Source organism: Polypterus senegalus, chromosome 2 (assembly GCF_016835505.1).
Source record: "Polypterus senegalus isolate Bchr_013 chromosome 2, ASM1683550v1, whole genome shotgun sequence".
Taxonomy (NCBI): domain Eukaryota; kingdom Metazoa; phylum Chordata; class Cladistia; order Polypteriformes; family Polypteridae; genus Polypterus; species Polypterus senegalus.
In genome coordinates this window covers 16,701,812-16,717,433 of record NC_053155.1, presented here as the reverse complement: position 1 = coordinate 16,717,433, position 15,622 = coordinate 16,701,812, and the positions used below count along the sequence as shown (strand labels likewise).

Here is a 15,622-nt window from a genome sequence, read left to right as displayed (position 1 = left end):
TAAGCTGAAGAAATTCTGCTGGAAAACGTCCTGGTGAAATCTTTCACCATGTTCATGAATGACCACACCAAGATTAGCAGGGGAGAAGACCAAGTGTGAATTTAGACAACAAATGTTTAGCGTCATGTTGCACTTCATGGTTTGGTGTGCTTGAAGCATGTTGTCAACCATCTGGACAAACTGTAATTTGATGTTCTGTAGTTGCTAAGAAAATTCTCAACAACATCCTTGAATCCTTTCCATGCAGTTCCTGCAGCCTCACTAGCAGATCTTTTTACTGCTTGTCATTGATGACATGTCTATTTTGTGGACCAACAAAACTGCCTTTCTTTATCTATTTGTGGAAATCTTTGTCTCAAATATCAAAGACCTTCCCTTTCCTTAATTCTTTGCTTTTGTTACATTTTTCATCAGTCCAGGATTTATATGAAGAAGGGGAATGATATTTGTTGGTTCATCAAGTAGTTTATGGGACACAGTTTACTGCCCTGGAATCTGCTGACAGATCACCCAGTTCCTTTAAATGTTATGAGAATTTTTAGCCTGGCTGTCCCATTCTGAAACAATATAACTTACGATATCCAAGCTACATTCCTAGTAGCAAGCCCACCATTTTTAGATCACCACAGATGCTCCAATTGCAGTTGTGTACTGTATGCATATTCTTATGAGTTAAAATCACAAAAACAAGCAATTCAAATAAAATGGTACAAATATGAAAGATGTTCAGGAAGCAACTTTTTTTGTTGTCCAGTGTGATTATCATATCCCATGATAATGGGTTTATCCATTTTGTGTATGGATGGTTTTTCATTGCCTAACACTTTAAATAAGGATATACCACTTCTTCATTACAGTTCCAAACACCTAGGCTAGAATACTGGGCCTTTGATTGTCTGTAAGAAATTTGTCTATTATTCTGAAAGAGTTTCCCTAGGTAATCAGGGCCTTTTACACTTCCTGAACACATCTAGGCAGGTTATCATCTCTAAATTGTACTAACTTGAATAACCAAGTATGTGCCTTGAGTGTTAAATGTGATAAATTTATGTTCCTTACAGATCTGGTTAGATTTGACATCTTAATGGACAAAGATGAGTGCATAATCAGAGATTCAATGTGCTCTGCTAGGTGGCACTGCTACTGGAATATTGTGTGCTGTCCATTTGCTTAAATTTATGTCAACTAAATAAAATTACAATTACAGTTAAGCACATATACACATGTAGGAAGAAGGCAGTAAAGGTACTCATATGATGCGGAGGCTGTCATTAGGTTTCATTCTGCTTTATGAAGTGGTACTGTGAATCTGCACTTTTGTACAATTATGATTGCAGTTACAGTGCTGTTCATGCACAGTACTTTATATTGCAGTTAAACTGAACACTGTGAATAATAAAAGTTTTCGAACAGACAAATGTCAGAAATAGTAATATCTTACAATCAGAGAGAGACCACTATCAGGAATACTATTGTCAAAAGAATTAGAAACCAAAATTGAAAGTTGTAAAACAGTCTTAAAACCACCTAGGGATCTTTAACCTCAGTAATCTGCAAAAATACGTTTTTAGGTGTGTTCGTAAATTGTGATAAGCACCTATTCTGATAGCCATGTCTGTCTGTCTGCATAAAACATCTTTCCCCCAGTGGAGCAATCTTGTTGAAATGTGGCACACTTATTCTTTAGGGAAATTGGTTGACAGTTCAATTTTCGTTGAATTATCTCAAACAGAATGTACAGTACAATGTTTAGAAATTTCAAAAGCAAAAAAAAGTGCTGGCAAATTTGCAAACTGGTTAAGAAAATTCTTTAGAAAAAGAAACATTCTGTGCAACTTCAACTACCAGTTAGTATACTGTTTCTATTCTGCCTTGAAAGTAGTTACATCACATTGTATATTTTCCTGTTTTTCTCACCTGACAGCTGCTCAGAGCCCCATTGCAAGTTAGACTCCAGATGAAAGCCACTTGTACAGAAACACACCTTAAAAAAGGGTCACCTATCTAGAAATAAATGGTAGAGAAAATAAATTATTATATAAGTATCGCTCTTTAAGCTTCAACCCAACTAACATGTCCTCAGTATTTACATTACAGTATAAACTACCTCACAATTACATTATCTGCACATTATTATTGTGCATCAAATCTTAATTGTCCAGACAAAGCCTAAAATACAATAGATAGATAGATAGATAGATAGATAGATAGATAGATAGATAGATAGATAGATAGATAGATAGATAGATAGATATAATGAACTACTTAAGTATATTTATGTTAAGTAGAATGCTCAGTGAGGGCTGGGCAACATTTAGGCCTTGGGACCCCCTGCAGATGTAGTTTTTTTTTTCTCAAGAATCTCACCTCTTGAGTTTTTTGTTAATAAACATTTTATTGATTTTATTAAAATCCAATTACATTCCATACAAGTAAGAAAAGTTTAACAAAACTAGGTTTGAAACAAATGAACCCCCCTTGAGGTTTTAAAACGTTTTCTGTCCTTCCTTGCATTGGACTTATCTTTAGCTTACCGATATAATAATTTTATACTGACTTTTGTCAATTTGCTTCTGACCCTGAGCCTCAGCAAATAGGATATATTCCATTATTCTTGTTTAGTTCATCCTGTTTTTTTCCTGTTTAAGTAAATGTGCTTACGTATAATTTGTTTGCTATCACCTATATGCTAAAGATACTTTATATATATATATATATATATATATATATATATATATATATATAAAGACTTGTCTGAACAAAGAATTGTTTGCACATATTTGATTACAGAACAAACACAGCTTGCATGGTGTGCTCCAGAGGTGGCGTTGCTAAATAAATTTCTTATATACTTGCCAGAGTCTTTTGTATTCTATTGGCAAAGTGAAACAGAGAGCAAGAATATTTTCTGATCAGCTAATCCAACTAGTCTGTGATTCACCCCACCAATTGTAGAGGTGGGATATGTTACATGAGAGATGACAAACAATGATTGCTCACCGGAAAGCTCAATGCATATACAGTAATGCAGTGATGACGAATAAAGAATGAGGGTGTCTTGGACTTGACAAACGCAAGAGCGATTTGTCTGTCTGATGTCTCATATTTAACATATTACAACAGAATGGAAAAAAGAAACGGACAAGATTGTGACTAAACTTGCCATACCTGTAAAGCCTTGAAATGAGCCTGGCTCTGTCAGGCAGGACGTTATTAGCTGTAAGAAAAAGGGGAAAGTTTGAAAATACTTTGGAAATAGAAACATAATTTGACATTCCCTGCGACTTTTACCTGTGCCATCTGACATGGTCCAGTGATGAAATTAACAACTGCATTCATCAAATAAGATGACTGACTGGAAATCATATTAGAACATTAGAACAATATAGACGAGAACAGGCCATTCAGCCCAACAAAGCTCGCCAGTCCTATCCACTTGTTTCCTCCAAGAAAACATCAAGTCGAGTTTTGAAAGTCCCTAACGTCTTACTGTCTACCACACTACTTGGTAGCTTATTCCAAGTGTCTATCGTTCTTTGTGTAAAGAAAAACTTCCTAATGTTTGTGCGAAATTTACCCTTAACAAGTTTCCAACTGTGTCCCCGTGTTCTTGATGAACTCATTTTAAAATACAAGTCTCGATCCACAGGACTAATTCCCTTCAGAATTTTAAACACTTCAATCATGTCACCTCTTAATCTTCTTTTGCTTAAACTGTAAAGGCTCAGCTCTTTTAATCTTTCCTCATAATTCAACCCCTGTAGACCTGGAATCAGCCTAGTTGCTCTTCTCTGGACATTTTCTAGTGCTGCTATGTCCTTTTTGTAGCCTGGAGACGAAAACTGCACACAGTACTCAAGATGAGGCCTCACCAGTGCATTATAAAGGTTGAGCATAACCTCCTTGGACTTGTACTCCACACATCGTGCTATATAACCTAACATTCTGTTAGCCTTCTTAATGGCTTCTGAACACTGTTGGGAAGTTGATAGCTTGGAGTCCACTATGACTCCTAAATTCTTCTCATAAGGTGTACTCTCGATTTTCCGACCGCCCATTGTGTATTCAAACCTCATATTTTTACTTCCTATGTGTAATACTTTACATTTACTGACATTAAATTTCATCTGCCACAAATCTGCCCAAGCCTGTATGCTATCCAAGTCCTTCTGTAATGATATAACGGATTCCAAATTATCTGCTAATCCACCTATCTTGGTATCATCTGCAAACTTAACCAGCTTGTTACTTATGTTCCTATCTAAATCATTTATATTTATTAAAAATAGCAGCGGCCCTAGCACTGACCCCTGTGGAACACCACTCATAACATCGGCCAGTTCTGATGAGGTTCCTCGCACCATCACCCTCTGCTTCCTGTGTCTGAGCCAATTCTGCACCCATCTAAAAACATCACCCTGAACTCCCACTTCTTTTAACTTGATGGCCAACCTCTCATGTGGCACCTTATCAAATGCTTTCTGAAAGTCCAGATAAATAATATCATAAGCTCCACTTTGATCGCATCCTTTTGTTGCCTTCTCATAGAATTCCAACATGTTAGTATGCTGACTGTTCAGAATAACTCCTGTCCTTGCCATGTGTTGCTCAATCTTATCCTTAATAATTCCTTCCATTAATTTTCCTGTGATGCTTGTTAAGCTTACTGGCCTAAAGGTGGTCCAAATAAAAGGTAGGCAAAACATATTCTTAATCAAACATAAGCTACCACAAAAGATTTTCTTTTCCCAAAGTTAAGATACCAGGTTCTATTCAGCATTGTAATAAGTAAGAAGAAAATGATGATGTAATAAATCACACGTGTTCAGCAATGGATGCAGTAACTGTAAACTGTATTGGTACAGCATTAGGTAAATGATGGCAATTGTGACTAAAAGTGAAAACAAAATGGTGGCACAATGAAGTCACAAAATTGCAGTTAAATGTGGACAATTGAAAGATAATAACAGAAAACTGGCAAAAAGGAGCCTTAAGCCTTCAATAGGAAATAACTTGACACTTGCTTACAAGATGTTGACACTGTAATCTTGGTAAATTTTGAGCAACTATGACAGATTGCATCAAATGTACAAAATTCTGAGTATATGACCTTTATATACTATGGGGTTTTCAGATGGTCTGTTTATTCAATACCATAATTTCTGATCCCTACTACAAAGCTCTTGCAAATGTAAAGAGAAAATGGACTGGATATAACTCATGAAAGTATAAATGGTGAGCAGTGGGCTTGCAAGGAGTGGGACGGCAAGAGCAGCCCTTTCATTGAGCTACCCCTATAACAATATGAATTTAGTTAGCCATGTCTTCTGTTGTGAGATTATGAAAGACCTTAAATTCCACCTACAATAAGCAAAACAAGGTGAAAATTAAGGTGAAAGGTTAGGTAGTATGTAATGCTCATGATGCCCACAACCTTGGAATCTTTTGTTTCCTGGGACATTAATCGACATTTATCAAGGCTGGACTAGTGCAATAAAGACACAAACAAGAAGATTGGTGCAAAAGTGCATAGTGTATTTTATTCCAAACAAAGCAGTATCTTTTGTACAGAGCAGCCACATTTTCATTGATAAATAATAAAAAAAAACAAGTGTAAATGAAGGTTAAAATAATCAATAAATAAGTTAAATAAATAAACCAAGTAAATAAAACACAGTCAAAATTAGATGTTCCTTTGTCTCTCTCCGAGCTCAAAGCATCTTCTTATAGTATATTTCTCCTACTCACCTTTCAGGTCAATCATCATTGCTCTCATCACAGCTGCCTCAGCCAATACCCACTGGGACAACTAATGCACAACTCCATCATCTCACCACTTACCCCAGCCACCCATAGGGCAATCCCTGGATTCCTCGATCACTCTTGCTTCTACAAGTGCTCAACAGGATCAACCCGCCCCTGGATCGTCGTTCCTCCTGACTGCCGTACTTCCTCTCCACCACATTGGTTGGATCTCCTAATTCTTTGCTCTCTTTGATCTTTTTCCTTCTTTTTTTTCCCTGATCTCTCTCTCTCTGTTCTGCTCAGGCTTTATTTATACTTTGTGAGTGTAGGTGCTAACCGTAACGACCCACAACCTATCAATGAGGACTTGTTGCACTGATCATGCTTTTATGTGAAGCAGCAATCAGCCAATTTCTCCACTAAAATTTGGTAAATTTCAGTCATCGCTGCATGGCTTTCCAGTGGCTCACACCAACATTCACAAGTGTGAGCTGCACAGTTTTTATAAAAATAAAACAATTATGCACAGCCTTGGACCCCCAACGCATTTGACCCCACAGTATATAAGACCTTAAAGAGTGATGGAAATGTTGATAGGGAATTTTACCTGTTTCCATTCTGATCCATCATTGTGTTATCTAGCTGGGCTTAGCTTGTCAGTGTAAAGAGAATATTTCCTGAAATTATTGGGTAGCAAAGAGACCAGGAGAAACCATAGCAGGTAGACTTGTAGTAAGGAACATACAAAAATCAGGACTTAAATGATTGTAATGAACACAAGGGCAAACACAAAGGAAAGTCAGGGACAGAAGGAAGTCGAAAACTAAAAAGAAAATTAGTGCTAGGTCTACATGATAAATACATGTAGTCCTAGAGAGAGTTATTACAGAATATTCGGTGCCTCTTTCGAATGAATCTCTCTGTATAACCTACCATTTTGTTCATCTTTTTAATTGCTTCTGCACATTAGAACATTAGAACAATCTGGATGAGAACAGCTCATTCGTCCCGACAAAGTCCTATCCTTTAACTTCTTCCAAAGTAACATTAAGTCTAGTTTTGTGTCTGTGGTTCTTGGTGTAAAGAAAATTTTCTAATGTTTGTACAATATTTACCCCTAACAAGTTTACAACTGTGTCCCCATGTTTTTCTTGAACTCATTTTAAAGTAATAGTCTCGATGCAATGTACTAACTTCCCTTAGTGAATTTCAACACTTCAATATGTCTCCTTTTAATCTTCTTTTGCTTAAACTGAAAAAGCTTAGCTCTTTTAATTTTCCTCATAAGTCATCCCCTATAGCCCTGAAATCATCCTAGTCGCTCTTCTCTGGACCTTTTCTAGTGCTGCTATGTCCTTTTTGTAGCTTGGAGACCAAAACTGCAAACAGTACTCCAGACGAGGACTCACCAGTGTGTTATAAAGCTTGAGCAGAACCTCCTTGGACTTGTACTCCACCCATCAAGGCGCTATATAACTGAACATTATGATAGCCTTCTTAATGTCCACTGACCATTGTCTGGAAGTTGGTAGTGTTGAGTCGTTTTCATAAGGTGTACATTGCTTACACGATGATAGCATTGCATCAACTTAACCCCTAAATCCTTTCAGAGAATGCTCACTGTAGGACAGTTTCTCGAGGCTCCCAGCATAACCAGGACGGACGCCCCCTCTTGGTCTGGAGGAGGCACAAGTCCTCCTCTGGTTCTCCTGGGCGTCCCGACCGGGGACCACAAATGTTTGTCCCTGTGATTTGTTAATTGTCATAGCAAAAGCATTTGTAATGGGAAAATGTAAATGTTTTAATATGAATGGTATATCAAAATCTCCTTTGGTGTCTAATGTTATCTGCGGAAGATGTACTACATCACCTTTCTTGTCACCTGTTAAAATTTTACATGTCATTGCTGTGTAACTGAACGACAGTTTTTATATTAATTCATTTGACTTCATCGTTTCTCGGTGCTAGGATTGCCCATGTACTCATTTCTTCTATTGTAACCCTTCGGGATAAAATTATTCAATAAGATTTGAACATAATAAGTCTTCTTTTATTGGGAACTTAAAGTGAGGAAAACTTAAAATTTCTAATAGCTCAGAGTGCAGGAACTGTGTCTGACAAAAGTATTCACATAAATGAGAGGTGAGAAGACCGTGAGCTTGGTTGAAAATGGTTGAGAGGAGGGCGGCGTGACTTGAAAAAATCTCTTGGCAATAGTCTCGTCTCAAGATTTTCATTTATAATAGAGATATGTATCATTCAAATCAGTTAAATACAGAAATTTTAGCAAACACAAAGAAGCATGCTGACAGCCAATGGCTCCTACCATTTGTTCAGCTATATAAATAAGAAAGTTGCCAATCTGACTCCAATCAATAACACGGGAAGCAAAAATGGACCATAATGATTACAGATCAATGTGTTAGTTTTGGAAACTATAATGAGAAATAAGCTAAAATCAGTTTATGTTAAAATACAGTCATATGCTGATATATAGTCAACCATGTTAAGAAGGTTTGTACTCACAGCTGAGGGCCATAGGAAAACAATATGGTAATAATATTCTACAAATAGCCAAAACTAGCCCTAGTAATAAATCTTTTATTATTGTCATTAATATTTCACAGGGTCTCATATGTTTTCTGACTCTTGGAAAGCCCTTTAAACTTTGATTTGATTGTTGCCCCTCCACATATCTAATGTATTCAGCCTGCACTGCAGTCCCTCTAGTGTTTCTCAACCTTTATCGTCGTGCAACCCAGTTTTGCCTTTTTAAGTTCATGGACGACTTACTACCAGCAGTTGCAAACTGCCCCCTTTATGAAACAAGCACAACCGAGTTTACCTTTGTGAAATGAGCTTACTTAGAAACAAGGAAACATATTGCACAGCACTGACAATTGCTTAAGCAACCCACTGTGACCCACTATTGAAACAATGACTGCAATCTGTGATTCACTGGCAACTCAATCCAGTGGTTGAGAAATATTGCCTCACATAGATTGGGCATGTGGACAGAGAGACTTGAAGATTGGCTTGCGCTACTCTGTCCTGGCAGTTAAAGTATGCCTACCTATGACCAAACCAGACCCACAAAGCCTCAGTGTACATTTTGTGACAGACATACGGCCAGTATGATATAAAGCCAAATCGCCAGTATCAAAATGGAGTCGTAAGCTAGTGCATGACTGTAAAATATCAATGACCTCCTCCATCACTATCCTCCTGTGTGCCCATTAAGGTCCTCTGAATCTGGCCATCTCATTGTGCTCTAAACTAACCTGTATTCAATGGGTGACAAAGCCCTCAGCTCTTTAGCGGCGAGACTTTGGAATGACCTCTCTAAATTAACGAGATGGGTCAACTCAGTTCATTCATTTTTTTCAGGACATTCTGAGCTTTGTTTCAATTTACTCTCTTTCTCTCTGTCCAGGTGCTCAGGATGATTTACTTTTGTATCACAAATTACATTACTTTGTCAGGATTTTAATGTAGTATTTTGTATTAATTCTGGTTTATTGTATTTTTTTATATTTAAATGCATTGTATAGCCTGCATGTATCTTTATTTCCTGTTAAATGCAGTGTCATGCATGGGTATCTGATGGTCACTTCCAAGCCCATCAAAAGTAAGCATTACTACCCCAGGACACTGGGGGCACAATCGCTAACCATCAGACCATTTGTCGTTTTCCACCCACAGTACTGAGAACACGCCCAATGAGGGCAACCGACCCTGACTCTCCTAGTCCAGGAGCTATGAAAACAGAGACATCTCCTTTGGGAGACGAACAACCAACCAGAAAGACCAGGCTCCGAACCAAAAACTTGATGACTGCATATTGCAACCTTATGTTATCCAACGGCCATTTACATTTTGTTTGTCTCTGCACCATCGAGTGCCTGTTATTTTTGATAATACCATTTTTGAGTAAATGGAATGGCCTGGTTGGCACGCCAACATTTTGTCTAAATTCCTGTCCTTACTACCGTGCAATGATAGTAGATATTATTTGTATCCAATATTGTATATGCCTTGTTGTTATTTCTGAATTTCTGTGAAGTGCTTTGAGCATGGGAAAACTGCTATATAAACAAAATGTATATTGTTATTATTATTAGTAATAGTAGTATTATGCAGCTTGTTTACTTCGTTTAACCAAATATGTTTATTTTCAAATTAAATATTCAACTTGTTCATTTAATTTGATTTCCTGTTTTACTCTTTATTTATTTGTGTACATAATAAATACATTAACACTAGAATTACCAAAGCCAACAAAAAAACTTGTAATCTCGGTCCACCTTAAATGCATTCGCACCTCTCCGTCAGTGTCTTTTGTTTTGTAAATGTGTTGAACAACACAAGCAGCCTACTATCCCATCCCCCTGCTCACCGCCACAGTTCAATTTGCAAAGAACGTTCTCAGTGCTCAGCATTTATCTTGGAGTGAAGTGCTGGAGTTGTAGAGGGTCAGCAGTTCTTACTGCTGCACCACCAAAGCGGTTCATATTAGGAGCGTGTCAATGTCGCACCCTAACACAAGTTATTTTTCTGCAGTTATATTCTTGAATAAAAGCGCACTTTATTTGTTATACTTGTACCTTTTGTGAAAGTGTTCATTTGATATTTGGACTTCAGGCTTCACACATTACACACTTCATGTCTATATTTTGTCATTTATTAATAAAACACAAAAAACATTTCTGTTTTAACAATGTGCTTACATAGATTGTTGTAGACACGGAACACACATGAAATGTATTTATTCCAAATGACGATATATTATTTACCCTCTACAACTGTAGCACTGCATTCCAAGATAAGCACTGAGCACTGAGAACCTTCTTTGCGAATTGAACTGTGGCGGTGGGCGGGGGGATGAGTTAACAGGCTGCTTGCTGCTTGTGTTGATTGACACATTTAAAACACAAAAGTCGTTGACGGAGAGGTGCGAAGGGATTTAAGGTGTGCCAGAATTATGAGTTTTTTTGTAGGTTTTGGTAATTCTAGTGTTAAGTTAATGCACTAGATTGTATTTTATTATATAGAGCAGTCAGTTGCACCATATTTTAAAGTTTTCGTTAAGTGATTTCCTGCGGTATCACTAAAGTATAATTTACATGGAAGTCTGGACAAATTGTTTTTTACTGAATTTTTTGTGCTTTTCTGGCCATCAGTAATGCCTTTCATTGTGGCAGACTGAGATCATCAGAAGGTAAAAAAGGCCATTTTGCCACCCTTGTGAGTTTAAAATTAGGTTGTTAAGTAAACTGAACCAAATGTAATTGTTTTGAGCTTTTGCAAACTTTCATATGCACATCATTATTTTACTTTTTAAATTGACAACTGTTTTTGAATGCAATGAGAAAACTCAAGAGGCAGCCTTTGCTTTAGTAATTAGCACTGCAGCCTTGAAGGTACCCTAGGTTTAATGGATGGTACAGAAAAACATAAATGCTCTGGGGTAAATCTCTTAATTAATCTCAAAAGTGATAGCCACTGTGGCTCAATGGAAGAGAATGTTGACAAAGAAAGTACTTTTATAGGGGGTCGCCATCTCAGCCTTGAACACTCTTTTAGGCTCACATGTGAAAGAAAAGCTGTGCTCATGCTTGGGGTGTTTCTCCTCTTCATTATCACCATTAGACAACTAATTGCATGCTGCTCATCAATAAAATTCTTCCTAAGGTCGTTTTCTGACAGACAATGCTGTAAATGTGAAAATACGGTCAATGGATGTTTGAAGGTATCGTCTTTTTTTGGCAATAATACTAAAAAAAAAATACTGCTCTGCAAGGGCTAAATGGAGATTGTGGAGGTGTACCTGCAATAATATTAAAAACTTTTTCGATTGACTTTCTTTACTTTTTAGGCAAAAAAAGGTTTTGCGAAAGAAAATTATTTACCAAAAGCCATCTGGAGTCTAAAGCACAAGAAGGTAAGTTGTTTAAAAAATTCTATTAATGTAACCAGAATTTAAAGACTGATGGAGACAGCAAAAAGTTGGGACTGCAACCAAGTGTGTACTTCTCTAAACATGTCAGCTGAACTCACACCGGAAAGTTGCAGATGAAGCTGGATAGATAGATAGATAGATAGATAGATAGATAGATAGATAGATAGATAGATAGATAGATAGATAGATAGGAAAGGCACTATATACTAGATTGTAGCACAGGCAGGTGAACTAACTTGCTTACGGTCACACAGTGTCAGTAAGACCCCACAACCTCAGGGGTTGTAGTTTAAAGCCTTAACCAGTACGCCGTACTGCCTACTATGGACTTGTATGGATATGATGTGCAGAATTTCAATAAAAAGCCATAAATACTGATACAGCATTTTTTGCCAATTACCGAATATTTTTTCATTTTTATTAAACAACCATTATTTGTGTTGTCCTTCATACTCCTTGCTAACAGTGACATGGCAATACTGTTCTTATGACACGTGTCCTGTGCCATTTCTCTTACTGGGTCGATGCTCCTTTTTATAAGCTTGGATTTGTTGCTGTGCTGTTGTCTTCCCAAACAAATGAAATGTGGCTAGCTTATTTTAATTGGTGCATATTTGTAATGTACAAATGGCAGACAATATTACTGCCCATTTTCAGAGGGTAACTTTTAAAAAAAGTACTACTTAATGCAAATGATAGTGTGGTTTTCCATTTTAGCTGCAGGTTGTGGAACAGTGCAGGCATGAGGTCCTTTTAGTGAACGGCTTCTGAAAATTTATGTCTGTGACAGATCTTGCAAAGGCCACAAATTTAATAAATTATTTCACATTTTTCTCTTCCCTTATTTATTATTCACAAATTTATCATCCCTGTGCCCCAACAGCAACTCATAAAAATTTCTGAAAAAACAAAAAAATCAAGTCCATAATCTATAAAAGAACAGGGGCATTCATAAGTGATACAGTATTTACCACTTATTGTTGCGCCTATGCCAATAGGGGAAACCGAAATATTTCTAATAATTATAAAAACAACAATTTATTTCTTGCATAGCCCAAACTCATACAAGGAATACCTCGATGGGCTATAACAGGCCCTGTTTTTTGACAGCCCCTCAGACTTTACTGACAAGACAAGAAAAAAATGAAAAAAGAAACACTTGCTTCCTAAAAATAATGCCAGTGTTGGGGCTTTATTGTCTGAAATGAGCGCTGCAGGAGGCAAAATGCAGACTTTAGAAACCTAAGGCAGGAATTACTGTTTATAGCTGTTTTCATTGGTGAATCACCTGTAGAGTGGACGGATGTGCTTTGCTTGACTTGGGAATCCTGTGGCTCATGCGCATGCTCAATGTTGTGACTGTGCACGTGGACTACGAGTCCAACAATATTTTTCCCAGGAATCCTGGGCAAACTGACTACTCTAATTCTATAAACTGCAAATTCATCGTTAGGAGCCACCACCATGCAGTAAATGGGACATTTGATGGTTGAAGGTTTAAATCTGGAGTTCTGACAATTCACCAATTAAAACGCAGCCCTCACTAGAGCCCGGCCCCGCAGTTTTGACAAGTGAAAGTGACAGTTTTAGATTCAAGGCATATTTCATGTTGTGTATGGAGGAAAATTATGGACAAAATTTGAAAAAAAGAATTAACAAATTAATTAACAAATAAGCAACAAAAAATATATTTTGTGGCACATTCTTTTTTTTATTTAAGCTCACATTTTATGCTCTTCTCCTTTATTTATTGTCACATTTCACGGTATTTTTATGTATTTGCTTATTCATTTATTGAATTTGGTTCAAAATATTCCCTCATAAAGCTGAGTCTTCTCACACATAAAAAAGGTAAAAACTCTGAACTGGGCAGAAAATCATCACAAAAAGTATTCTTCATGTTGGAATATATATTTAATTAATTTGTACCAGTTTCCTAATTGTATAATTATGATACTTATTTATAAACCAGCATTATATGCTACTCATACTTTCCGGTCCCAGTAGCCTTTTAATGGATAAAGTTGGTACAGCAACACACGGATGGAATCTTGTTATTGATTATTGTCTTACAATTTGATTCTTGATTCTTAAATATTTTAATTTCTGGTTGAGAATAATGAACCTTTAAAGTTATAAATTCAGAAATTGCACAACAGAAATATGGAGTATCTGTATGTTCTATTTTTGTACGTAGTCATGAAAAGCCAAGGACGCCGGTGAGCTTTAATATATTCCATACAGCCGGCACTTGTTCTCTTGGCACTGGATTATTCCCATAATGTCGATTATGAAGCTAATTTGTTTTGCTTTTGTTAACCTTGCAGCTCCGGAAATGAACAACGAAACCTTCTCTTCTTCAGAATTTGTGCTGCACTGTTTAATCGAGGCAGACCAGAGACGTTATATAATCGCAGCCCTCGCCTTCATTTATCTACTTTCTCTCTTTGGAAACCTCCTGGTAATTATCGTCATAATTCTGAATGACAAGCTTCATGCACCGATGTACATTTACATTGGCACTTTGGCGGTGATTGATTTGGCTAACAGCACAATCCTCATTCCAAAAATGCTTGCTGACCTTCGAGTCCTGCACTCTCCTGTGCCTTATGGGCTTTGCTTTTTTCAAATGTCTATTATTTTGAATGTTGAAGAGATGGAGTCTCTCCTCCTCACTTTAATGGCATTTGACCGCTATGTAGCTGTAGTTCACCCTCTGAGGTATAACACAATTGTTACAAACAAAAGAGTCTGGATAAGTGTGATCATGATGAATGTCTTTGTCTTCTTGTTTAACTCACAATACCTCTTTTTTGCACGAGAACTTATTTTTTGTCGCACCAATATCTTACCGTATTGTTTCTGTGACTACGCCACAATGGTCCAGATTGCCTGTACTAATGACCCAAAATACTTGCTGCTTTTGTCTGTCATCGTTATCATTACAGGGGTCATCCCTATGGTATTTATTCTGCTGTCTTACAGCGTCATTACAATAGCAGCCATAAGGATTTCATCGGCGGAAAGGAAAAAGAAAGCATTCAGCACCATCCTGACTCACTTGCTGGTCGTGTTCTTCTTTTATGTTCCATTGCTTACGTCTTACATACTACCGGGAGCTGGCGTGAAGCTTTCTGAAGAAGCGTACAACACAATGGTGATTGTTGGCAATGTTGTACCTCCTATGCTGAATCCAATCATTTACAGCTTCAGGAATGAGGAGATCAGAGGAGGCATATATAGGCTTTTTACAGGAACAAAGACAGCTCCAGTAGTTAAAAGCCACTAAAAGTTTCAAAATCTGAAAAATAAAGAGATGGAAGCTTAAAACTGATTGAAAGTAGAGTGTTCAAATATGTATTCTGATTTACAGCTTAGCAAGGTAATTGAAAAATGCAACATGTAAAAGCCTTTACTGTACGCTGTTCCTATAATTAAAGTGAAGAGTAAATGGAGGCAAAAAAAACTGTGAAAATTAAAGAGAAGAGTAAACTGAGTAAACGTCTGTTATCTGTCACTGTGTTATCTTGTGAGTAACATGTGGGACTGGAAATCAGATAGGTGACTTTGAAGAACACTGTCTGTGATTATATAAATTATAAAGACTATATATGTACTTATATGGCAAGAATGATGTATTACTTTATGTATGAAAGTAAAATGATGAAGTGAGCGACATACTGTAAAATATGGAATGAAAGTTGTTAAATGCTAAAAATCTTGAATTTGTTTAACAACTTTTTATTAGGCCAATATGAGCAGGACGCTTTACAATAATGAATGTTTTGAATCTTTTTTAATAGAAAACAAAGTGCTGAAATTTTGCTACTAAGAATCTTTCTTTTGACTAAATAAAAAGCCTTACTGTGTTGATGTGATTTCAGTTTTTACAATAAAACATTAGCTCTGTATTAGATA

General features: G+C 36.9%; 1 protein-coding gene across 1 annotated transcript; it reads left to right on the top strand.

Annotated features, from left to right (window-relative positions):
- The first annotated feature begins 13,985 nt into the window (after window positions 1-13,985).
- LOC120524268 (olfactory receptor 1496-like) lies at window positions 13,986-14,993 on the top strand. The gene has a single exon (XM_039746126.1). The coding sequence runs from the start codon at window positions 13,986-13,988 to the stop codon at window positions 14,991-14,993; it is 1,008 nt and encodes a 335-aa protein (XP_039602060.1).
- Window positions 14,994-15,622: the final 629 nt, after the last annotated feature.

Excerpts from the sequence above, each read along its gene's own strand:
- LOC120524268 (XM_039746126.1), top strand. The coding sequence starts at position 13,986 with ATGTCGATTATGAAGCTAATTTGTTTTGCTTTTGTTAACCTTGCAGCT.